This window comes from Lissotriton vulgaris, chromosome 5 (genome assembly GCF_964263255.1).
Source record: "Lissotriton vulgaris chromosome 5, aLisVul1.2, whole genome shotgun sequence".
NCBI lineage: Eukaryota > Metazoa > Chordata > Amphibia > Caudata > Salamandridae > Lissotriton > Lissotriton vulgaris.
This window is the reverse complement of record NC_141693.1, coordinates 479476089-479503738: the sequence shown is the minus strand read 5'-3', so window position 1 is coordinate 479503738 and position 27650 is coordinate 479476089. Positions and strand designations below refer to the sequence as shown.

The 27650-nt window shown below is 40.8% G+C and overlaps 1 protein-coding gene across 2 annotated transcripts in view; it reads left to right on the top strand.

Moving 5' to 3' along the window:
- ZBTB40 (zinc finger and BTB domain containing 40) overlaps positions 1–27650 on the top strand; it is a 324401-nt gene that overhangs the window by 183333 nt on the left and 113418 nt on the right. For both annotated transcript variants that reach the window (XM_086921924.1, XM_086921925.1), the window contains 2 exons: positions 13035–13249; positions 16437–16599. In XM_086921924.1, the coding sequence (XP_086778050.1) occupies positions 13035–13249; positions 16437–16599 (378 nt within the window). The remainder of the gene's footprint in view (positions 1–13034; positions 13250–16436; positions 16600–27650) is intronic.

The window sequence follows — 27650 nt, the reverse complement described above, 5'->3', positions numbered from 1 at the left end:
CCAGAATTTACAGGCTATGTTATCAATGTTTCGTCCTCTGACCTGAATTTCAGTGAGGCTAACTCTGAGGCTGTTGGGCCTCATAGACTCCTGAATCCTTCTTGTGACACATGCCCATTTGCATATGAGGGGCTCTGCAGTAGGACTGGAAGTTCCCCAGGGCAAAGCATAAGCAGAACTTCTCCGACATGGTCCAGATCTCGGAGGGAACTGCAAAAGGCTTGCCGAGTTGAACCGCGATAGGGTCAGTTGCAGTCCTCTCTCTCTCTTCCCCAACCAGAACTGAATGTAGGGACAGATGCATCTCATCTGGGTTGGTATGGCCATCTGAGAGAGGTGGAGATTAGAGGACTGTGGGCCCCGGCTGAATCTGGACCCCACATCAACCTTTTGGAATTCCGAGTGATCCACCTGGTAGTGATGGCCTTTCTTCCTTGAAAGAGGGAAAGGCTGATACAGGTATTCTACCACAATGCTGTATTGGAACAAACAAGGCGGGGCAGGGTCTGGACTCTTTGTCAAGAGGTGGTGAGCCTCTGGATATGCCTGGAATATCAGGATATATGTTCAATACCTGGCAGGCCACCTGGAGCCAAGACGGACAAACCCATCCGTCAGTACCTAGTGGACCACGAATGTCATCTCCATCCAAAGAGGGAGCAAGGTCTCTTCAAAGAATGGGTAGAGCCTTGGTTGAGCCTGTTTGTTTCCGTCAGTAGTTTTGCACTTTAGAGTTTCCAAGGTGGCTCTCACTTTGAGACACGTTTCGCCTCGAGTGGAACTCAGGCCTCCTGTATGCCTTCCCACAAATACCACTCCTGCCCAGAGTTCTCAAGAAAATCAGAATCAACCAGAACTAAGTGATTCTTAAGGCTCCAGATTGGACACAGAATCTGGTAACCCGAGCTTATGAGCACGGTTTCTCCGATCAGGCTGCCTCTTCGGGAGGATCTTCTATCTCAAAAACAGGATTGGGTTTTGCACTCAAACCTAAAAACACTTAGCCTTTTTGCGTGGAGATTAAGCTGCGACAGTTGACAGCTTTCGAACCTTCCCCCTTAAGTCTGCAATGTTACCTTGGCAGCCAGGCAGCCAGGCATACCGCCACCAATACGGTATATGCCTGACATGGAAGCAAGTTTGTGGCAAGGGGTGCAGATACATGAGTTGACCATTTCTCTGCACCTCTTTTGTTTATTTTTAACCTGGCTCAGCATGGCTCTGCATTGGGCACATTGAAAGGTTATCTGCCTGCCATATCTACATTTCTGTGGTTGCCAGATCAGCCATCCCATTTAAAATCCCCTATTGTAAAATGTTGCTCAAAGATCTTCAGCATATGTTTTCACCATCTACTTTCATTAAGCCACAGTAGAACCGTGACTTAATCCTCACATTTTTGATGTGTGCTACCTTTTAGTAATTACACAACTGCCCCAGCAGGATCCTTACCGTAAACATGGCCTTCCTAGTGGCATTAGCACCTGCTCGGCGGGTGGGTGAGCTAAAGTCTTTGTCATCTTAACCTCTGTATCATACCATGTACCCAAACAAACTGGTTCTTTAGAGCATCCTTCATGTAGGCCAGTCCATCACCCTGCCTGCCTTTTACACTCTGCCTCACGATTCTAAGGAAGAAGAGAGACTCTATCGGCTGAGCCCAATAATAGTGTTGTTGTTCTACCTTGACCAAACAAGTGAGTTCTTGGTGGATTATCAACTCTTTGTGGCGTACGTCGGATTCGGAAAAGGAAAGCAGTGGAGAAACAGACCATCTCACGATATCTGTATCAAAATCTACTATACATTGGCCAAAAAGCAAACTCCTGAAGGTTCACAAGCTCATTACAACAGAGTTAAAGTGTGACCACTGTGTTAGCTGGCGGAGTACCTGTCCTAAATATCTGCCTGGCAGCAACGTGGGCTTCCCTACAAACATTTAGAAATTACTGCTGCTTGAACAGTTGGGTCTGGCACTATAGACATTTTGCCTTTCTAGTTTAATCTGTTTCACAGCCCTATCTCCGGAGAGGTATTGATTAGGTATATATTCTAAGTTAAGGAATCTGAAGCTAGAAGACTCTATCAGAAGTTACTTACCTTCAGTTACGCCTTATTTGGTAGAGAATGTAACTAGCTGTAGATTCTTTACCAACCCAACCCATGTTCCCCACTCTGAACCTTTTTTAGAGCTAAGAGTTGTTTCACACTTAAGGGCCATAGCTGTATGCACCAGTGGTCCGTGTTCTTCATTGCTCCCTGATTCTGGTGTGGAAAGTCATGAAAAGAAACTAGCATCAGAGCGCTGGAGTGACAACTATATAGCCACTGCACAATCACTTCAGGCATGGATGCCACCTCCACCCGGAGCTGGTACTGCTTCTTGGAAAGTGCTTCTGTTTGACATGGTCACTCCCACTTTCTGCCTGGTATTTGATGCAATTTTGTCATAGGTGCACTGGGTTCCTGCTGTCCAAGTCCCCAGTGCCAGATCTCTTTCCCTAAAACTGTACAATTCTTCCCCCAATTGGCAATCACTTTAGCACCCTTTGTAAGTCCCCAGTAAATAGTACCCCTGATACCTAGAGCAAGAAGGCTGCAGAGGGTTCCTAAGGGCTGCAGCATGTATTTTGCCATCAAAAGTAACCCCTCAGCATCAACATGCAAACTGCCATTGCAGGCTGCATGCCATGATGCAGATAAAAGTAAAGACCCGACATGTCATACCTCCTGTGTGCCATGCTTTCAGACACTGCATGCACTATAGATATAAGTCACCCTTACAGCAAGCCTTACAACTCTAAGGCAGGGTGCACTATACCCCTGTGATGTCGAAGTCAATTCTTAGATGTTACAAGTGATTGGCCATGTGTTGGACAGTGTGATTACAGGTTCCCCAGTTACATGATGGCTTCACTGAACCTAGAGATGTTTGGTATCAAATATCTTGTATTAATTCTCTTTATTTTTTCATGTTGTACTTTTATTTGTCTTTGTGGCTTAAAATGTATGGGAGCTACTCCACAATGGACGAACAGTTTTGGACCATAATAATGGACATCCTGGTCAATAAGATTTTCTTATGCCAGGAAAATGATAATTCTGTTTAATTTCTCTCTCCGGAAAGGTTGGAAAAGCAACTCTAAATATGAAGGCACCAGCTTTTACACATTCGTGGGGTAGGAAGATTCACTCACTATTCCTGTCCCAACGAAGCTCCACAGATCCTCCTGACCACAAGCAGCGCAAAACAAGTTGACCAACTAGGGTTGGACCCTAAAGAGGCAACTCACAGCAAGACTACCAAAGGACTTTATGACCCTACTGGTAGCATCTACCTAGAAAGGTTTTTATATCTGACAGGGTGGTCCGATTATTAAAAATAGTTAGTGGCTCCTGAATCATTTTAATCCACTCTTATCACACATGAAATACCACCCGACGTAGACTCTACATTGCACTCATCATACGGCATACCAACCAAAGATCTCCACCAAAGTAACCCATCGGGGGGCCCAATGGGCATTGCAGCACCGGCACAATCAGGAGCAACAGCCCTATAATGAGGAAAATCAGCTTGTCAGATGGTGTCCTCCCCTCTCAAGCTTCTACCTCCCCTAAGGTGGGCTACCTGATGTGAACATTAATTTTGGAATTACACCATCTTAGTTTTTGGCAGAATTAGGCTTTCTGGGTCAGGTATATGCCCACTTCCCACATAAAGTGGTCATAGAGAGGGTATAGGCACCCTAAAGGTAAGTAGCTCATTGGCTACTACCTGCCACTCCCTGTAACACCCCTAAATTGTTTATTTAGGTTGCACCCCTGACACCAGGAACTTAGATTAGACGGATCAAGAAGAGAGGACAAAGAAGAGCCGCAAGAAAAGCGAGAACTGAAGAGGGACCATGGACTTTTGGTGCCAAGCCCTGCCTGCTTGCACCAGTCTTGACAGTCGTGCCCAGTGACTTTTCCTGCAGCAGACCAGGTCCAAGAACCCCGGGAGACTGCTAGCGGTTTGCACATCGCCACTAAATCTCCCTTGGAACAGAGGAGCTTCTCCCTTGTAGTCTTTAGGCACTGAAATGCAAAGTTCTGTCTACTGAGTTAAATATCTGGGGTACTGGATTCCTTGCGACAAGCTCAGCCCGATATGGTCCAAACCGGACTCCCACTCAGTGGTCGAAGTGGATCGGCAGGGCACGGCGTGTCCCATCTACTTTATTTTCATGGAGTCCGTTCCCCTACTTTCTTATTTTAAACATTCTTCCTGGATGGCCAAGGCCGATAGTTAAGGCTCGGTTTTTGGGGATGGGTGAAACGGGCAGAGAAGGTGAAGGACTCTGTCTTTTTCTTCGTGCCCAGAGAAGACCAGGACAGTGTCCAGGTCCAGGTCTCCTGCTGCTGGCAGCTGCCCCCCTCTCTTTGGTCCCCCTCTTCCCTCTCTGTCTGTCTCGCTTCTCCTCATTCTGTGAAAACCGAGACTTCAAGAATCAGTTATTACCTTCTCTTTCCTCCTTTCGTTTATTTGCTCCCCTGTGAAATTGATCCAAAAAAGAAAAACACTTTTTCTCACATTTTTCAATTTCTAAGTGCAACCTCGGGGTGGAGAGAAATAAAACATACAAAATATGAAAAATAACTAACTAAAGTAAGACAGAGTGGTTGCAAGGTGGTCAGATTGATTTATTCACACCTAAACACATAAGCTCCAATTTACAGTGTTTGCCAGTGAAGCGCCATTTTTTTTCCTCGTCTCTCTTTGAACAACATTGTTTTCCCTGGGTGGGAAAGTGCATGATGGGTTAATTAGTAAACAAATGTGTACAGCGGCTGTGCGTTCACGAATGTGGTCCTTTGAAACCATAATGCTTACGTTTTATAAGGATATAAGCAATGGCCATTGAAACGGGCCCCTTTTGGTCCTGTAGTCATGGCCTTACCTTTTCAGGCAAAGGAACTCACTAATTTCTGAATAATGAGTGTAAAAAGAAAAAAGGTAACCATGTTGTTCCTGCTTACATTTCACACACTTTACTTAATCTTGCATTTCCTATGAGTGTTTACTTTTTCTAGGATGTTGTTAATTGTTTTTAGGCAGCATATTGCTCTTGTCTAGTGCGTACTTTGAATTGAGTCACATCCAGGTGTTTATAGCGGGTCAGCTCAGTGCACGTTTCTCTCAGTGGAGGAGTATGGTGTTCAGTGGGGGAGAGGATGTGGCACTATGGTCACAGCTGCTGAATTTGGTACTGGGGAACCAGATTCAGCCTTCATGACCAGTCAAAACCATCAGCGTTAGTCACAAACCCATTCAGGATTTCAACCTTGATATGGGACTTATTTAGGTTTTAGGGTAGTGTGCTCAACATAGCTAATGTTGAGGTGTTGGGATGTGTAGGGACATGCCTTTGGTCAATGTCGGAATGCTCTGCAATGTTTGACATCTTGGGATATGATCTGTTGTTGTATAGGCTAGTAATAATGTAATAGAAGGCTGCGGAATGGCAAACATCTGGCTTAACACCAAGCCAGAATAAATAAGGGAGGGTTTCCAAGGGGGTGGGTGGGGGGTTTGGGTGGAAAAATTATGAAAAATCCTCATTTGGAAGTTCACTTTGGTGTTCTAGCCTTCATCTGTATGTACAATCAAACATTTGACAGTTTAAAATCAGAAAACAATAATAAAGTCAAGAATGTTAAAGAAATTACTGAGAGAATGAAGTTACAAGGGGATGAGTTTAAAACATGACAATAGTTAACTACATGTCCTGGAATGTAAATGGTCTGCGCGTGAGAGGGAGAAGAGAGCGTATTTTACAATATTTGAAAGACTCACAGGCGCAGATCATTGCATTGCAGGAAACACATCTTCTTAAGACAGAGGCGACTAATATATTGAAAAAACAAAGGTGGATAGACAAATTCTGTACCACAGATCATAATGCGAATATTAGAGGGGTAATATTCATTTTTAAAAAATCTGCAAGAGCGCAAATACAGGATTGTAAGGAAGACAACACAAGGAGGTGAGTCTCTCTTGATGGTCAAATGAGAACATTGATAGGATACTATGGCCCCAACTCAGATGATCCATCACATTTGGACACTGTAAGAGATCAATTAGTTTCAGTCCAGGATCCAATAATTTGGATGGGAGACTTTAATATTGTTCTAGATCCTAAATTAGATGAGTCAACCAAATCTAGAATTTGCAGTTCTGTTAAATCCAGAGATACCCTTAAAAACATCATGACACATTTGGGCCTGGCAGACTTATGGAGAGAACGAGTCGGCAATAAACCAGGCGTCTCCTTTAGAAATAGTCGATTCAAACATAAATCTAGAGTTGATTATGTCTTTTTTAGCTACTGTCTAAAGGACACATTGGTGTCAATCGATTATATACCATCACATCTCTCAGATCACTCTGCAAAAAAATTTACTTTAGAATCTAATAATCTGGTCACCCATCCATCCTGGTCTTTCGATCGGATATTACTGCTTGAGGAGGAAGAGGTCAACTTTCTGTCAACTGAATCTCTAGTTTTTTTTAATATAAATAGAGAGTCTGCAAGCCCAACAGTCGTCTGGGAAATCTTCAAAGCCTTTCTAAGGGGGCAGATTACTAGCAGAGCCTCTTATAGGTGGAAAATATATACTCAAAATATAAAATTTCTCGAACAACACATGAAACTCCTGGAATCTAATATTGACCCCTCTTTAGTAACATCTAGTGATCATGAGAAATTGGCCGAATTAAAATCCCAATTGGAAAACACCTTACAAGAGCGAATAAACAAAAGATGGGAAGTGAGTAAATCCTCTCAATTTGAATTTGGAGAAGCTGCAGGGAAGGTTCTTGCGTGGAAAATAAGAGCAGAAAAAACCCTCAACTATATCAGGGAAATTAAGATACCTGGAGAGTTAGAAGCAAGATCTACTAATTCAGAGATAGGGAGAGCTTTCTTTGACTTCTTTGAAGAGATTTACAAAGAAGACCTCCCCAATGACCAGAAAGCAAGGGATAGCTGGCTGGATAATTAACCCTTCCAACTTTATCAACAAGTCAGAGCAATCTCTTGGAGGCCGAGATTACTGAAGACGAGGTCAAGAAAGCAATTCGCCAATCAAAAAAAGTAAAGGCGGCTGGACCGGACGGTCTGCCTGGAGAAATCTACAGATCTCTTGAGGGGATTATTGCCCCCGTGCTTACGATACTCTTCAATGGCATTTTAATACATGGGAGTCAGCCCCCAAAAACGCGGGGAGAAGCTACAATTGTACTTATCCCGAAACCGGGGAAAACACCATTAGAGTGTGGGTCATACAGACCAATATCATTACTCAACAACGACAATAAACTTTTCACAACAATTATCTCTACAAGACTGGCCAGTGTCATCGGAAAAATCGTTCACCCCGACCAAAAAGGCTTCATTAAGGGCAGACAACTAGCTGAGCTAACATATGAAGCTGTAGGCGCAATAGACATCGCTACTGCCTTTTCATTACCTCTGGCCATTTTAACTCTGGACGCAACCAAAGCTTTTGACAGAGTTAACTGGTTATACCTTAATGATGTTCTGAGAAAATTTAATTGTGGGGAGAATTTCTGCAGGACCATTAAACAGCTATATAGTGCTCCCTCAGCTAGGTTACTGGTTAATGGGTCTCTTACCGAAGCATTTAATATAACCAGAGGTACAAGACAGGGCTGTCCGCTTTCCCCTCTCCTATTTAACCTATACATAGAACCGTTCGCTCAGCTTTTAAGGGACGAGGCTAATATTCCATCTTTTAGCTTTGGAGAGTGGGAAAGACGGGTAGCAATGTATGCAGATGACATTCTGATTTTTACATCTGACCTATCCAAAGCATACCCAGTAATCATCCAACGGGCGGGGGAATTTGGTCGAATTTCGGGGTACGATATCAATTCCAGTAAAAGTGAGATAATGGCTTGAAATATACCAAACATTCAGCTGGGGGCAAAAATATCCTCATCGATGCGCTACTTAGGAATAAGAATAACCTAAGATGTGGCCAGCATTGCGCAAATTAACTTGGATAGGGTACACACTGAGAGCAAAAGGCTCCTAAAATCGTGGTCACATCTACCACTCTCAATTTTAGGTAGAGTGAATTTAGTTAAAATGTGTATCCTTCCAAAATTCACCTTTGTTTTCAACACTATTCCTACTGCCTTTGACCCAAAAATGATTGAAAAATCCCAAAGAGAAATTAATTCTTTCATATGGAACTATAAAACCACAAGAATCGCGTGGAAAAAGTTAAGAAGATGAAGAGAGAAAGGTGGTCTTGCATTGTTGGATTTACTGTATTATTCATGGGCCTTCCAACTGTCACATTCAAGAATGCTCCTAAAGATGCCATCTAATCTCGCAACTGACTCTATGTATAAGGCTATGTTAATGGGGGCTAATCTAGCAGTGGATGGCTTTATGTTTAAATTTGGATGTCAGAAATTCTTTAAAAACATTAAACTCAAAATAGCACAATCATGGGCTAAAAATTGGTACAACATCAAAAAAAAACTGGGTCTGTCATATTATTCCAACTACTCTCCAATCTGGGACTCACCCGGGTTACCATCGTGTCTGCGTGACAGTCTCTCCACGATAATAGAACAAGCGGGTATTACAAGATGGGGGTCAACTATTCAAAGATGGTAACCTTATAACATGGGATTAGTTACAAGAATTAGTTGGCGTAGGGCTGTCAAGATTTAAATATATTCAACTAAACAGCTGGTTGAGCTCTCAGACCCGTACTGACGCCAACTTAGGGAAAACAAGCATAACGGAACAAAAGTTGGTGGAAAGAGCTATGGGAGGGAAGGAGGTAGCCACTTGGTACTGGCAGCTGTTGGAAGAAATTGACGAAGAATTCAAACTCCCAGACGAATTATGGGGAACGGAGATTGGCACCCCATGTGAGGAGAGATGCCCAATATCTTTCGGTTTATTATATAAAATCGTAAAGCCTTCATGGCTAAGACGAAACCACCTCTTCTCTGCACATCGTGCGTATATAACCGCTTTGAAATTATCTAAATTTCTACCAAATAAAAAATGTAACAAATGCAACTTGGTAGATGCTTGCGACAAACCTATGTTTTTTGAATGTCCTGACATCCAAAAATTTTGGGTAGATGTGAAAGAAACTCTAAACTCTATCCTAAACACATCCTTAGAAATTACCCTCTCATTAGTCATCTTTGGGTTGGAAGATAATCTCAAAGGGAAGGCGAAATCTTTTCTCTTCTACGCAATTCTATTAGCGAGAAGACAAATTTGCATACATTGGGTAGAGAAAACACCCCCACTACATTCTCGGTGGCTTTCCTCCTTATATGAAACGTCTAAAATGGACCTTAAAAGAACAGCGAGTAAGCGGAACTTGGCTTTCTGGGACCTTCTAATTAATTGGAGATGAACCCGGGGTTTTTTTTTCCCCCGAGTCCTATGATTATGCCTTATTTACTCCTGGACCAGGGCCAGTCAAGTTGCGATAAAGGTCCAACAGGTTGAAAAATACCTTGATGGAGTTGAAAGCAATTATACCTCTTCTCATGGGACATCTCTACTACCAATCTGTCAAATCACGTCTATAAATCGTGCAAGGTGGTTGGTATGGCCCTTATTGAAGAAAAGGCAAATGAGGACAAAAAGGAAGAAAAAAAAAAGAAGAAAATAATTTTTTTTTTAAAATAATGTAATAGAATTAAGGGGCATGAGAAGCATTATTAAGAACCGGACCTACAAAAATGCATGTTTCCAGCTAATGCTGATATTTCTGCTTCACTAACAGATCAAGGACCTGTGTAAAAAAAATGTGTCAAGCAAAACAAGATTTCAGCTAAAATTATAGGAAGAACTTAATCTATAGGCTACACAACTTCATAAAAAATATTGGAATTTAATAACTAGAATATATGAAAATCCAGATAAACATGAATGTAATGTCGTTCCAGCTGAGAAGTGGTACAATTTTGTTAAGTCTCTGTATCTCAACCCTAATGTATCCTATTGGGAGTCCAACTCTTCAAACACTGACGGTATTCAGGTCTCAGAGAAATATGTGGTTCAAAACCTGAGCGCTGGACAGCCACCGAGGATCCTGGGCTTGAATGGGATTCCAATTCATTTTTTATACTAGGTGCTAATTTTTGCCTCTGCCTACCCACCATCCTTTTCTCTTCCATCATTTTGAACAATTGGTTCCTCATTCATGGAGATGATTAGTCTTACACTCTTTAACCTAAATTCGAAAAAGGTGATAAGACTGACCCGACATCTAATCGAACAATCACCCTGGTATGAACTCTAAACAGTTTTTAGAAAGTACTTCTTAAAGATCTAGAGATTTGGGTGGATAAGGACAAAGTATTGAGAGTTTGTCAGTCAGGATTTAGAAAAGGTTATTAAACCACCAATAGCATACATCATAATAAATAATAATAAACACATTAGCGCAACAATGTTCCAAAATTCTCAAGTAGGTGTTTACCGTACATCATTTCACCTTGTGCCATGCCAGACCAGGGCCATATGTGCCAGAAACTATGCATTTCAGGCATTTTGTCTAATCTATTGGCTATTCAACATATACACTGAAATATCCGGGTATGTGTCATGGTGGGCTAAGGCATAAGCGTGGTTAACAAAATAAGCACCAGTGGTGGCCTGAAGCAAGGTTGTTTGCTGGACCCACTTCTATTTAATGTATACACTGCTAATCTGTGGACATGCTTAAATGCTTTGAGACATTTTTGAGCTAAGTTGCGGGTCGAGCATGTCACCTTTCTGCAGTATACAGGTGAGATATTCTTCCCTGACTTAACTGCGCCTGGCCTCCAGCACTCCCTTTACAGTCTGAATGAGTACCACATAATGACGTAACTTTATGATTAATAAAAAAAATATATTGTATGGTACAGCAAAACGTGCTTTGAGCTAGAGGATGGGAGATAAAAAGATTGATTGTGTACATCCTTTCAGTACTTTGGGAGACTAACCAAATCGAAGGATGGACACCAAAACACACCTAAATATCATGAAATGAAATAAAAACTTCACTGTATGCTTTAAGAAGACTGCATGTGAACTTAGTTGGCCGTATTATAGCAAAGCTTTTAGATATACTTTCTCTTCCCAAACTCGAGCACACCAGCTCAAGCCAGGTTTGAATTTGGGCTTATTAGTCTGCCTTCTATAAATGATTTGCAATTTATGAACTAATCAATTATTTTGGTTAAAAAAACAAATGTCCAAGCTGTATATTTGGGAAAAAGAACACAAGGTTCTATTGTTCGATGCAGTTGACTTTTACATACCATTTTTAAGGAGAGTTTTACATATGATGTATACACTTTGAACTTGGATTCTTGTTAGATTTAGTGCAAATAATCCTTTAGTTACTCAATGACATCATTTTATATATGGATTTTTTTTCTAGCCAATGAAATGATTGTTTTTAACTTACTTGTATCTGCAAATGTACATTGTGATAGTTTTAGTTAAGCAACAATACATTGATATTGATATAAGCACTCCACAAACATTTTAATAGACAAAAGATGGCAGTTGAATCGAAGATTCATATGCTTTTATAAAGGCCCAGCCAAAATGATGGAGGTTTGAATTATCCATTTTTTTAGATGAAGAATATTGTTTTCCATTGTTAACATCACAAGTTTTCTGTTGCCCTTTATTTGTAACTGGGGGAGTCTGGTATGAATAGCTTTAGTGTCTCATGTCCTAGCACTCTCTTATGTTTTTTACTGACTATTTTAGGTTTATCTGTTTTATGTGTATTAGCTTTCCTTCCCTATCTTGATGTAACCCATTGCTTGTGTAGTTGGGATCAGTTTGCTATATTAATGATTAATGTATAATATAGCAATAATATTCAAGAAAGATTGGTTCTAATTGAAAATGCTTAAAGGTATTGTGTAGCCATCAACCAGAAGAAAATAAGAATTTTGAAATAGTATGCAAGTCTGTGTCCTGTTCCCCTCTAACTCAATTGGCTGTCCATGGCAGCTCCATAGATCTTTTCCTCAGTCTCAGTTGAACAACATACCTCGCGGAAATACTATTCACTCGTTCTTCTACTGCAGTTTAATATTTGCTCTTGTTACTTTTTTGGGCAAAGTAGAGTTTAAATTGGATGAAAGTTGGATGAAATTTAATGTTATTTAGAATTAGCCTTTTTCACAATTTGGACTTGCCAGGTAGCTTTGCTCAATATTGTGTATTTATAATTGATGACCTGGTTGTGAAATGTTATCCAATAGTAAATTGATACTTGTATTGACCCTTCTGCCAATTGTAATTCTGTCCTAACACACTTTACAGTTTATTCACCTTTTTAGGATGAAAATGTTATTACATGTTCATCTTAAGAAAATAAATATTAAAACATTCAGGATGAAATGTGAGACTGGTCTTTTTGGACTCTCAATTACAGATTCTGCTGAAAACCCTGAGGGTTATTTGCATATTTTTGTTATGGAACTGCAGGTAACTATTAGCAACAAAATAAGATAGTAATTTGCACAGGTTCTGCAGTCGCCCAACAGCTTTCTAAGATATGAGGGCCCATAATTTTCAAATAGAAAAAAAAATCCACCCTCTCTTCTTTGAAAGCCTTCCTAACAGGAATATGAAAAGCTGTTTCTTTCATAAATATGATGTGGCATCCCAGGACATGAATATGGATGTTCTGAATTTCTTTGAATTGGCTTCTAATACTTTTCTGTAGAAAGCAAAGCAGTTCCTATTTATTTTAGTATCCCATTGTATCGCACTCTGATCCCCACTTCATGCCTACATTTATTTATTCTAGTAGCTCATTAAGACATGTCAAATATTTATCCCAGCATTACCATCTTTTCTTCCATATCAGGCTCTGTCCATCCTAGCTTTTCATGCTTGGTTCTAAAACTATGCCAGAATTGTCATTTTCTTACATTACGCTCTCTTTCTTCCTCTATTCTACACCATCAGATATTGAAGATCCCTATGATTGTCAAAAGTGCAGAATGAGTTTTCCCACCTTGGATGACCATCGGAAGCACATTCAGGAGGTGCACTCAAGAGAATACCATCCTTGTCCCACCTGTGGAAAGATCTTTAGTGCACCATCTTTGCTTGAGCGTCACATGGTTACCCATGTCGGAGGCAAGCCGTATAACTGTGAAATCTGTGATAAGGCTTACCAGGTAAGGTGCACATACCAGGGTTTACTCGTGTCCCATTTGGCCGTGGCCAGTCATTTAGCATCTGCTGAAAGTAGTTTACCTCAGCAAAAATTCAATCAGTGTATCAACATAAACCATGATGGAATTTATTGTAGCAGACCTGTGTGAGTACTCCTAACATTGGTATACCTCATGATATATAAATAGTGATTTGTTAAATCTAATTTTTCAGAGGAAGCCCTTCAGATAAATGCAGATTTACAGATACTGATACTTATGAGCAGAAAGCTGACTTCTTTACACATCATCTTGACTCAGATGGTAGCCAGGGTTCCCATTGTTAAAACAGATTTTAGTGTCCCAGTTTTGGTGGCATTAAAAATGCTTAAACGCGCTTTACTGGTCAGATAAGTTAAGCAAGCAATGAATGTGACCTGACTTGTAAAATGGTTGTGAATTAAATTATGAAGCCTTCATACCAATTTGGTTGTAAAGTAAACTGCTTTTGTTATTTATATTATGGAGTTAACCTGGTGGTTTTAGTTATCTCATGTGAGTTTAATATTTTAATTGAACCGTATTGTGCAAATATGTGTGGCCTGCTTTAGTTTAATACCCTTTATTTGCTGATGAAAGTGTAACACAGGAAAAATATTAATTTAACTTCTTTACCACAGTCTGTGTCTAATTCCTGAATTCATTGAATTGTGAATCAAATCAAAATATAATACTCTCCTATTTAGAATTTCATATATAAAGATAATTGAATAATTTAGTTTTCTATAATGTGGCAAATTATGAGTACATTTGGTACCAGAATATATATTGCTTGTCACTACTGCTTCATCATGTGTACAGAGGAATTTGTACAGATGGTTTATCCTTAACTCGCATCATTCACCAACCCCTGCCTACTTTCATTGTCATAGATTCAACGTGTTTTTGTAAACTTCGTTTTATTGAATTTTCTACATCATGATAGTTTCAAGCTTTGATGAATAATGACTATTTCCCAATGATAACATTTAGAGAACTAAGGCAAACTAACCAGTAGCCAACTCAAACCATTAAAATGCGACCAGTACTGTCTCAAGGTCAGTACTGTTTCAATAGACAATACTAAAGAACTTACTTTTGACAAAGAGAGAATGGTTCAAGCTTGGACTGACTTCTTCTGCATTACGCATCACAAGCCAAATCTAGAGGTAACAGCATTGACAAAGAATATTTTGTTCAGATGTTTGCAGTCAACCTGTGTTAAAAAGACATGTGTTGGAGTCTCTGAAAGCGTCTGGAAGAAAACGTTTTTTGGACAGATGTCATTATGGTTTTAGACTTTCCGGTGGTAAAGGTGGCATTCAGTCGAATGCAGTAGATTAATTTACTCTTTGAAATGTATCGAGAAGAAAAAGACACTATAATACACGTTTTATAATATGAACCAGGATTCCCTCCTATGCAACATGCAAGATATTATAGGTATTGTATTCAGACCAATAGTGCAATAATATTGAAAAAACAAATATCAGAACTGAAGCAGCACCTTGAAAACCCCGAGTGATTTGGTTTCATGAGTATTTTTGTCATGTTAAATAAGCCTCCTGGATTCCTTGTTGAGTAAGAGGATTCTCAGTGTCTGTATTATATTTACCTCCCAACTTGATTACAAAAGGAACAGTTATATTACATCAGTATTCTGTGAATTAACCTAGAATAATTAGGCCACAACAGCAATAGTTGTATTACATTACTATACTTGGAATTAACCTAGATGAACTTAAGTAAAAGTCATGCATAACATGCTATATCAGTATGCCCAAAATTAAGTGCTGATCATTTTGTCCTCAAATTCTCTTCCCATCCATCTTTTTGGAGAAAGCTATATTACAAATGGACACTAATATAATCATGTACTATCTTGACAAACAAGGACCCCCACTGCACATGACCCAAAACCTCCATATACCAGCCATCCATCTTTTACGTGTGAAAACATTAATCATATGAGTCAAAAAAATATCAACAGATGTTTTCACCAAATGCAGAGGTTCACACATAGTCATATGGCCATGGATGGCTGATCATGCAACATGTAGAGTTTCATGTCATTTAAGAAATGGAATTGGGTAAATGATGGAGATTAATGAATTATGGGGCTCATCACTATTCATTGAATGTCCTGTCATGTTTCGCCTGAGATCACTACTCATGAATGAATTAATGATTCATTAGTATCTGAAACCTTTGGAGGGTAGGACAGTAAAGCAAAAAACGATACCATACATTAACTAAAGTAATAAGAAATACCATTAATGTGTTACAAATGCTTTGGCTTCAAGGCACATGCAAACTTTTCAATTTCTACATAGGCGTATAATTACAATTAGTACTTAATATAATGTGACAGATATCCCGCATGTGAGAAACAAACCATGTTATCTTGACATAATCTAGCATTAAAGATTTCCCTTACAGCTCCACAATGCAGCAAATAATATCCCCACGAACAAACACAACGCAAGACTGGTTTTATCTATTTTAAGAAAACTATGTGGAGCGAAGGAGAGTTCTGCACCCTTTGTGGCAGTACTGTTACTTCCATTTAGGGCTTTAGCCTTGGCCATTCTCAAAACAACAGACTAAGAAAACCACATTCTGGGTAATTTGTGGATGTGAGCAAACAAGGATTGCAGATTCAGAAACTCTCCACAGCCTGTCCCAGAAAAAGGGAAACAAGGGAAGAAATGGTATTTAGCTAACTACATATCAGCTTGCAGTACATAGCCTGGCTCATGGAAGAAGACAAACAGGACTTTTCTCCGAAGGGTTAGGTATTTATGTTTCATCAGTGAGGAGTTGATGCTAAAAGTAGTTACATTTAAAGGGCTAGTAGTCTTCTTGTCACTCTTGAGTTGTCCTACTGGTCGTTGATGTGGAAGAGTAAGATTTAGTCAACAAATGCTACTGGTAAGTAAATGTGGCATTTTTTCATCTCAGCAGCTCAAGTAAATGAGAATGAAATAAGAAAGGTAGGAGAAAGTTTAAGGAGTCAGATTTGTTAGTTGACATTACATGTATATGTTCTGTATTAAGTCAGTGCACACGTTTACATGGGGTATTTTAGCAAATTGCCTTATAGGTTCAATTATGCCATTACATATTCTACTGTTTTCCTCAGTTTAACCATGGTTTTACTTTACTCTTCTAGCAACTATCCGGCTTATGGTATCACAATCGCACCCACCACCCAGACATATTTGCTGCTCAAAATCGTCGCTCTTCAAAGTTTACCTCCCTTCTCTGCATCTCTTGTGAGAAAGGCTTTCCCACAGCTTCAGCACTCCAGAAACATGTCAAGGAAGAGCATGCAGGTGAGAGACTAAATGTATTGAGCAAATAAAACCCATTTTTGTGTAGATTGCTTTTGAAATGTGACTGGCGAAGCAGATGAAGCCAAAAAGTGCATTAGGGGTTATGGTAAAAGTTGTCAGATTACAAATTCTCATTAAGAAACCTTATTTTTTCAAAATTGTCTTTCTAGATTCAAAAATTATTTTTAGCAGTTTGGTAGTTTCATTTACTGCATGATAGCAGTATGATAGCTGTGTTACTTGTAATTAAATAGTTTGTAAGTTATGCGTGTCACTAATTTAGCCTTGTGCGAACTTTCTTTCATATTTATGTATTTTAATTCAAGGCGTGATAGAAATGATTTGTTTTCCATACTTAATTAATTGGATATAGAGCAGGTAAAACACCACGACACATGGTATACTCACTGTATTCACCCACCAAAAGACCGATTCCTTTCACCAGTCTTCAATCTCAGGCCCCTTGACTACTACATCCTGTCAGAACACTTAAGAATGACAATGGTGTAAGAGGTCATCCCTCTCCTGGAACAAGTAGACTTTGTGATGGCACTAAATCACAAAGACTTTTTTTCCGCATTCCCCTCTACCCCACTCTTTGCAAGCACCTTTGCTTCGCGGTAAGTTTCCTAAATTACCAATACAAGGTATTACCTTTCAAGGTCACTATTGCCCCAAGGATGTCCACAAAGTGTCTAGGAGTGGTCATGTTACACTTTTGCTGCCATTCGTATATTCCCATACTTCAACGATTGGTTGCATCAAGATCAGCAGCAAAATACACTGCAGAACGCACACACAGGCAACAATATCCCTCCTTCACACACTGGGTATTACCATAAACTTCACACAGTCCCCTTTTCTGCCACCTCAGTTGCAGCCTTTGCCAGGCTCTATTCTCGGCCCACTCACTGCCAAGGCATATCCCAATCAGCAAAGGGTTGCCAGCCCACATCAATTGCTGCCTCTTTCTTAACCACGCCATTATAGTCCTGTGTGCAAAAACATGCGCCTTCTAGGAATGATGGCATCTTGATAGCCATATACTCGCGTTCAGTGGGAATATCTAGTGTTGCTTCAGGCCAATGCGCAACACTTTGCAACGGTGAGCATCCATCAACGTGGTACGAGGCATGGTCACCACATCAGCTTCTTAGAGCTCCTGTAGCTCACTCTCAAGGCTTTTGTTCAGCTCATTCGAGCAAAAGCTGTTGTAATCAAAACAGACAGCATGACAGTGATGTATTAAATACTGAAACACGGGGCACTCATTCATCTCACTTCTCTCACCAAGCACAGAGGATCTGGAACCGGCTTCACCTCAGGATTTACCTAATGGAGAAACATCTTCTAAGAGTGGCCAACAACTTTGCCGACCTACTTAACAGGATGCAACAACAAGTGCATGAGTGAGAACTCCACCCCAAGTCCTTCAAACATCCATCCAGTCGTGGGACACTCGACGTAACGACCTATTTGCTAGAGTCGAAAGATCAAGGTTCCACCTCTCCCACTGCGTCTGCTTCTATTTGTCATCAGAAATCTAAGGCAAATGTCTTTCACCCTCATTCAAATAGCTCTAACCTGGGCTAACAACAACTCATGTACTCCATCTTGCTAGACTTCTCTTTCTGATGGCAACTTACAATCACAAATTCCCCACCTTTTCACTATATCAAGGGCATTCAACTTGATCTGGAGATTTTCGAGCAGTACACCCTGCATGCCTGGTAGGTGGCATCATAGGGCTCTCAGCTGACATTGTTTCACTCTGGAAGTGACACACGGATCCCCATATGACCGCCACCCATGCATGCTGACTTCAGTTTTGTTCTTTCTGCGCCACCAGACGTGCTTCCGGAGCCCCCCTCAGAAATCTACAGTGTGCAAGGGAAATGATACCTCCCAGAATGAGAGGTTTTAAACCTTGTAAGGCCTGGTGCAAGCAAATGTGCGTGATGGGTCCTCATCCGGTTTGCCTGTGGTGCCTGGTATAGAGTCACAACTCTAAGGCCTACAGTGACTAAGTATCAACAAAACTGAATGTCGAATGGGACAACAATGCGAGACTGTATGTCGCAAAGCTCTGGAACACTCTACTTAGGGAAAGGTCCGCGTCCAAGGGGCGGTCCCATTTCCGGTCCAGAAGTCGCAGGTGTCTAGCCCTTGGTTGATTGTCATTGAGCTCCAACTGGTTGTTAGTCGAGGAAAAAAATGCAGAAGATCTAAGCGGGACTCTGCCTCTTCTCACCACTCATGCTCTTGAGAAGGCACAGGCGCGTCACCGTGCCTCTTGATTTCACTCCTGAAGTCGGTCGAAGTCCAAATCCATCCTGCAGCTTTTTCCTGTACAATTGAAGTTTCCGTAAATGGGAAGTGTCGGTACAAAAAAAAAAGTTTCAGAGGCAGAAACCAAAGTTTCCATATACATAGAATTTTCGCAATATGAGGATTAAAAAAAAAAAAACAAAAAAAAAACAATTGAAGTTTCCAGGACCGTCTGTTACACTGAGGCAGATCCATAAGACACAGTCTCATGCTCTGAATCTTTGAATCCCTTCTGCCTCCCTCTGGTGCTTCTACAGGCTCTAAGGAGCTGAGAGATACTGGATCTAGGATACCACCAATATGTTCACCTTCTGCACCAGGTGTAGCCTCTGACTGCTACACTGGGCCATTACCATCTCTTGTACCACCCCCATCTCCATGATCCTTGACAGTTTCCAGAGCATTGATGCCAATGCTGACGCCACAAACTCCAGAGCAGGAGGTGCCATTGTGCTCTCCTCTCCGAGGCGGTGCTTGGTTTACATCGGACCGCAGCCAGGCCAACTTAACGTCCCACCTCCACAAGGCGGATCTCATACATTGCATTCCTTTTCCTTTTTTCCGAACAGATTTCCATAATGACTAAGATTCAGGAGATGAATTGCCAACCCGTCCACAAAAATAACTGGTATGATGACCTCCAGGATGCTGGTGGTCTTGACACTAATCCTGACTCTGGACATATCTCTTATCCAACTATAATACTAATTAAGGTTCAAGTACATAATTATACAAAGCATAAATAACATATATAGAAAATAATACTGTAAAAGAATGAAATACGGTAAAGAAAAAACAAATCATAAGAAATTGGAAAAAGAATATTGATAGCCATACAAAATATACACGATTTTTTATTAAAAACATAATGTATAAAGACAACACAATCTTAAACTAACGGTGCTCACAAAAATACCCAAAGACTAAATCAGAAAATACAATTAACAGTGTAAACAGAGAAACAATGGCAGAGGCAGATACATTCACAGAAACACTGATTTGACTAAACACAAAGCCAAAAATTGGTATGGTCATCATCAAGAAAAGCAAAAAAATTGACAGAGCATCCAGCAGGGAATGTTGAAAGAAATATATACTGGGGTATCAAAAAACAGAAAATCAAATATCTCATACATTGAATTATGGTTATTTACCATTGGTAAAAAAGTGAGAAATAAAAAAAAATAATGAAAACCTAATATCAAGTATACCAGATGAAGAAAGAAAGTCAGGGTACTCATTCTTGTATTCACACCAGAGGGCAAGTAAGTGTGTTCACCAGGTTATGCATTTGAAATTTAAATAACAAAAGAGAAAGGAAAGAAAAAACACCACGTTTTTTTCCACCATTAGTGCCTGCATAGATCGTATATAGCATAACACCCTTTAGTGATCACTTTGAATAAGGACCTACTTGTTTAAGATCCCATTCAAGAGTATAGGCTAATGAATTTGTGGCCATTAGAAAAATATGTTTAATCAAAAAGGCTCTGAATGAGTCAGGAGTCCTAGTTATCAAAAAGAGAAAATAATAAAAACTGGAGCAAACCGGTAAACTCAACCAAAAATAAATAGATGAATCCAAACTAACCAGTCGTAAAGGTACTAGAACAAAGAAGGAGAGTGGCATCGGAACAAATCTCGGCCCTCAGACGAACGGCATTACAGACTCAATGGCCGGCACAAAGAGAGATAATTTAATATCTAATGAAAATGAAAAAGTCACAAATTTGTGCTTAGTAAAATTATATAAATCTTCGAAGTATTTAAAATACGAGTCAAAAGTGGAGATACTCACCTATCCGAAACTATGGGCCTGCATCAATTTTGAACACCACATGAACAATGCTGACTTGTTGGGAGCAGCGTCTAAAAATACCCTGCTCACTGATGGTATAGAGATCGCAGAAAGACTGCGTGTCTTGGGAATCTGCAAACTTACTGATCGGGGATCGTCCGTAATTAAAATTAATGGGTACACCAGGAATATAAATTAAAATAATGAAGAATAATTGAGATATAATTTGGTTGTACTCCAGTGCCTTAAATTACAGGTCTACATCGATTAGGAAAACCGTACTAACAATGTTGACGTGTTAGAAGCAGCGTCTGTAGAGGCATTGCTCACAGATGGTAAAGAAATTGAGGAGAGACTATATGTGCCTCAGAAAGTGTCAGATTTACTGACCAATGACAGTGAATGATTACAATAAATAGGTACATCAGAAAAGTAAATAAAAATAAATTTGAATATGATCTGTAACCGGAAACTGTGGGCCTGCAACAGTTGTCTGCACCTTACAAGCAAAGGCAGTGTATTGGGAGCAGCATCAGAAGGAACTGCTCATTGAGATGATGCGTGTTTTAAGAGATCAACAGATTTGCTGACCGAAGATCTTAAATAATTAGAATTAGATAAATATATCGGGAATAAAAAAAAAAAATAAAGATGGGGTATTTGAATCAAAAATAAAGAAGGGAGCTGGAAAAAAAATTAGAAGGAAAGATACCCATTAAAATAGCAGTGCACATATATAGAAACAAGATGTTAAATATTCACACATTTTTGTCAATAACCATCATTGTCATGAACATCTATTATCAAGTTATGGAGTCAATATATCATCCCATAATAGACAATTGACCAAGAGAATTATCATGTAGTATACATACATCAAAAAGTAACATTGAGTACTTTATAAGTAAACATCAATTACATTCATGAAACATGCATATAGTGGGATGACCCTTAATCGATAAAAAAAATAGATAAGACATCAATGTACAATGATAGAATTACACTCCTCCAGTGTATTTAGCCCCTTATTGATCTTATCGCATCGTAGGATCCTGTGGCATTCAGCTATATTCGGCAACAATTGAATGTCGCCGCTGGGTGGAGGTTCCTGTATAAGTTCATTGACATGCCATTTTATTTCAACATGTGAATGGTTGAATTCATGAAAGTGAGGCACCAGGGAAGCTTGTTAATTTCAACAACTGATGCGACTTTTATGTTGTGAAAGGCGAGTCTTGATTTTCTGAGTGGTCTGACTGATAAAAATGAATTTATAAGGGTACCACAGCGCATAAACGACATTTCGAGAATTGCAGTTAGTTTGGTCCCTGAGATTATACACAATAGCATCACATAGAAATTTTTAGTATTAAAATGTAGAATCAAACAATAAGCAATTACCACGGCAATAGTGCCCCACAATCCAATCAAGACCCCACATGGAGACTTAATCGGGGCAATTGGCCATGGGCAGAGAGGCTCGCACCAGATGTTCTCTGATATTTCAGCCTCTTTTGAAGGGAAACAAAGGTTGTTCTTTAGCAATACCTATAGATTGGATTAATGGCCTGTGTTTTTTTGGTAATTTTAGTAACGTGATTGCTCTGTGTGCTAAAAGTAGTCACACAGGGAATTTGCTCCATCTTTTTAACTGGTTGGGCAACAATCGAATAAATCTTGATGGCTTACCAAGCCCTTTTATTCGATCTTTTGATTAACTTTTGGGAGTACCCATGATGCTCAAGGTTTTTGGCTAAAATGCCAGCCTCCCGAAAGTAATCAGCGTGAAATCTACAATTTCTATGTATACGCAGGAATTGTCCAAAAGGCAATCCATCTTTGAGGCCTTTAGGATGGTGACTTGCATATTGTAATAGGGTATTGCTGGAAGTCGGTTTGGTGTAGATTTTTGTTGCTAGCTTGCCCTATTGAGGGACATAGGTGAGATCTAAAAAAAAGTCCTCTTGCTCCTTACCTATTTAAAGTTCAAATCTGGAGAGCAGGAAATGAGCCATTCAAGAAAAAGGGTCAGATTTGCTTCATTTTCAGTTCAAATGACGTACATTGTAAAAGAATGGATTAACGGAGCAATCATATATGTTATGTCTCTCAAAATGATTGACATACAGGATTGCAAAGTTGGGGACACAAGAAGCCCCCATTGAAGTGCCCTTTATATGTAAAAAAATGCTTGCTGTTGAATTCGAAATAATTGTGAGACAAAGAGATAGTCAAGAGGTCAATGATAAACTCAGTTGGAACGTTAACTCTGACGAAACTGCTTTCTTGCAGTGGTCATGAGGAGGTTGCCAGTGTTCTTGACCTCTAGCTTCCTTCCTTAGAAGTCAAAACGAATGTCCTGACTGAAGCTCTCTAGTCAGGAGATACCTCTTTTGAGTCACTGCTACCTTTCAACGTAGTTAGTACTCACTAATACCATCCTGGGGCCTGGTCCAAATCTTGCTCTGGTCCCCCAATCAGTCGCCAAATTGAGACACGCCACCGACTCCCTCTGACAACCCTGTCTTTTTGTCTCTGCACCCTCCTCCTGAGAGCTTGGTGGTGCAGGCGTCCACTAATCGGGCACACCCAAATACTATCCCGACTACGTCCCTGATAGGTTTTCCAAGAGAGTTGATACCTTAAGGGAAAAGTTGTTTACTTCCACTATCGTGGTCTGGAGGTATTGCAATGCTCGTTGCCTGCTAGGCAGAATTCTTGCACTCTCTGGGATTCGATTGCTCAAGTCCTCCCAGATGTCCCAGAAGATCTCAAACTTTTCCTAAACCAAGCCATACAGAACGGCTGTGACACGTCCAAATTTGCAATTTGTTGTGGCCTCAATAACCTAGATTCTGTTGTGTGAGCCTTTGGCTCTAGTGTTGCCATTTGTCGCCATGCATGGTTGTGTCAATGGGTTTTTCAAGTGATATCCTGTCCTTTATAGACATGCCCTTTCACAGAACTCGCCTCTTAGGGAACAAGAATGATTCCACCATGGAGTTGTTCAAAGAGAGCAGAGCCACAGGACACTCCCTGGGCTTATTTGCCCTGCTACACAAGTCGCATTAACCGACCGTGTCTTTTGCAGTTTCTGTAGTCTAACAGCTGCTTCTGCAAGGTGACCAGCCATAGGGCCACCAGTCTGTCTTACAGCAGGAATTGAAAGCTCTTTTGGCCAAAGGGCTACGAGAGGGTGCCCACTCCAGAAGTGGGACGTGACTGTTACTTCCACTACTTCTGGTGCCAAAGATAAATTGAGGCGTTTGTCCTATCTTAGATCTGTGCACCCTTAATGCCTCTCTCCGAAAGGACAAATTCAATATGCTCACCCTAGCCTAGGTCTTGCCTGCCCTATACCCTGGAGACTGGATGTTGAAGTTGGATCTGCCTGATGCCTATTTCCATATACCCGGGCTGCAGGCCTATCGGCGCTACCTGTGGTTCGTGGTGGGTCTGGGGCATTTTCAGTTGTCAGTGCTCCCCTTTGATCTCACCAGTGACCCGAGAGTGTTTACATAAGTGATGGCTGTGGTAGCATCACATCTTCAGAGGTCAGGGTTCCCAGTCTTCCCCTACCTCGACAATTGACTGTTACTGGCAACCTCTCCCCAGGGAGTCGTCAACCACTTCCAGACTACAGTAAGTCTCCTGTCCTCTTTGGAGTTTTCTATCAACGTGCTGGAGTAGTACCTGACTCCTTCTCAGATGCTCCCCGTTATCTGAGCCATTCTGTCAACGGTTTGGCTTTGTGCCTTTCCTCAGGAAAGGAGAGTCCTGTACATCCAGGCTTTGATCCAGATCTTTTAGGCTCTGTCTTGGATTTCAGTGAGGTCGCCTCTGCGGGACTGATGACCTCCTGCATCCTGCCGGTCAAGCACACAAGTCTCAGTAGGCCACTCGTCAGAAAGACTGAAGGTCTGCAGTGGTGGTTTAGGGACTGCAATTGGGTTAGAGGCAGACCCCTCTCTCTACCCTCCCAGAGCATACAGTGATGACCGATGTATTACTTCTGTGTTGAAGTGGCCACCTGGGAGAGGTGGAGATCAGAGTCCTCTGGATTTCCTGCGGAGTCCTGGCACCATATCAGTCTTCTGCACCTGAGGGTTATCCGCTTGGCATTAAAAACCTACATTACATCCATCAAGGAGACTGGTGCAGGTGCTTATGGGGAAAATCACCACTGGGTTGTATTGCAATAAATTATGTGGTGGGGTTGTGGATCCTGTGCCATGAGGCACTGCGCCTCTGGAAATGGTTGGAGTATCCAGGAATTTTCCTAATGCTGAACCTCCTGCCAGAATCTTATCTGTCAAAACCTATCATGTGAATAGTTGCAATTGGACCCGGAGATGGTGCAAGGTCTCTTCTGCGAATAGGGAGAACCTTGGCTCAATCTATTCACCACCACCAAGAGCAAGCACTGTCAGCAGTTCTGCGCCTTGGAGTTTCTGAGATGTCTCTTTCTAGGAGATGAGTTTCACCAGGGTTAACTCAGGACTCCTGTGTGATTTCCCACCAATATCCCTAACACCTTGAGCTCTAAGAACATCAGGACTGACCGGGCCCAAGTGATTTTAGTGACTCCAAATTGGGCACTCCTGGGCATGAACATCTGTCCAACGATCAAGTTGTCCCTCTGGCAGGATCTTCTGTTACAACAATGGGGTAAAATTCAGCACTCTTACATTCGCAATTTCCACCTTCATACTTGGGGATTGAGCGCCGGAAGCTGAACACATTCGACTGTCTTCCGGAGGTAGTTAATGTTATCTTGGCACCCAGGTGTCCCGTGACAAAAACTGTATGCGCCTGTCATTGGGACAAATTTGTGGTTTGGTGCCATACACAGTAGACAGACCCTATATATGCAAAGTAATCCGACATTTAGTTGTTTGCCCCACATCGATAAGGCAGAGTTAGAGTACCTGTCCGTCTTTTTACGGTTGCTGAACTGGCCCTCATTATTCAGATCATCTGTTGAAATATACATTTTGAAAGTTCTCCGAATATCTTTTTCCTCCCTCGTTCTTTGTCATGCCACAGTGGGACCTTAATTTGACCCTTACACATTTGATGTGTTCTCTCGTTGAGCTGCTTCATAGCTGTTATTTGAGGCTTCTCACTCAGAAGACAGAGTTCTTCCCCACCATAACATCAGTGCAGAGTTTAAATGACCTTCAAGTTCTCCTTGTCAACCCGCCGTACACCACTGTCTTCCCAGACAAGCTGATTCTGCGGATGCATTGAACTCTATTTATTATTAAGATGCCAACTCTAGGAATCTGCACTCTGGTCACAACCAATTTACTATTGGGGCTCTGTGTCTGGGGGCTCAGATAACCTTAAAAGCAACTGACCTCAAGGCGCAGAACTGTGGCATATATATATATTACGCCTTAAAGAAGCCTGGGATAGTAGGTCCTCTCCCCCGAAGGCAACCCTAAAGACCCTTTATTGGAAATGGGTTGCCTCTAGAACGAATGTTGATTCAACTCTTGGCAGGTTAACAGAAGATTTCCTAAGGTATAAGGATGTGCCATTTCGGGAACCCTACCTAGATATTGTTTGGAAATCTGCTGATAGGGCTTTGTATTTTCGATTCAGGGGCGGGGCTCTTCCAGCACGCGTCTTAACTGCTCGCTGGAAACCCCCGTCCCAAACAACACCCTTCTGCCCTATTTGCCAAACCGGAATGGAATCTGTGGACACATTTTATTTGCCTGCCTGGCATACGTGCTGCCAATAAAAAGGTGGCTTAAACCTATATGTCGGATGCTGGGCACTAGACAATCTAATGAGGCACTCCGTATTTTAATGTCAGACACACGGACATTGTATGTCTGTGGTCTTTCAAAGTTTTTATCATGGGCATGGTCCATTAGAGCAAAAGGCTTATAAAAAGTGTTTAATTTGTATTTTAAAGAACATGGTCTAATTACAATTTTTAATCCTAACTGTGGCCTTATTTTTTTGTATTTTTGTTGCTTTTTTGTTGCTTTTTAAACTTAAAATTTGGTGTAAATTGAATTTTCTACCTATGTGCAAATGTGTTTTATAAAATGTGATGCTTTTATGATACGTTTTTATCGAAATAAAGCCTTATACATACACACACATATATATATATGCGCCGCAAGTCCTTTCTGGGGCTAATGGCGCTATCTACTGGTGTCCAGTGGTACTGCTAAAAAACGTCTATATCCAGCCTCATGCTTGGGGAATATTCACAATGTGAGGAATCTGCATTTAGTCTTTACCAGGAAGAGCGTTACCGAAGGTAACTTGTTCTTCTGGGTTGAAGAAATTTAATTCTTTCACTTTTGTGTACAATTAAACTACGTTTCAGGAGCTTACTAGAATCACAAAATGCTCGGTTTGTTATGCGAAGAGTCTACAGTCTGCCACTTTGATATATTCATTCTTATTATGTGTCTCTAGGGACTGGGCATAGAAAAGGGACAAGAATTAACACTTACCTTTATTACTCCCCTTTTCCGTTCCTCTTCCTGGTATTTATTACCCAACCTCCAACCTGGGGTTTGACTCCCTCAATTCAGTAAGTCAGAAAGAAGAAGCAAGTGGTATGAATGTGTGCTTCATTTGTGGGCCCACCCTTAGCAGTCTGTAGGCTGGTATCAGGATGTGGGAGAATCACAGCGATGAATAGAACTAACTTTAGCTCTGCATGAGTTTCTTTGGTTCTCATGTTGACTTTGACCATGGTGATCACATGGGAGATCAACATGAAAGCATTCAGTGTTATTTGTGGACTGTCATTACTTTCCTAGACTCCAAGAACAGCTTTGTGAATTTTTCAGCTGCATTTCCAGTTTGCCTAGTGACTCCGCCATCCTGAATTTTCCCTGGGTTTTAAAAGCCATGTCACATAAGAGTTTATAACCTAGAGTACCAGAGCTGCTGT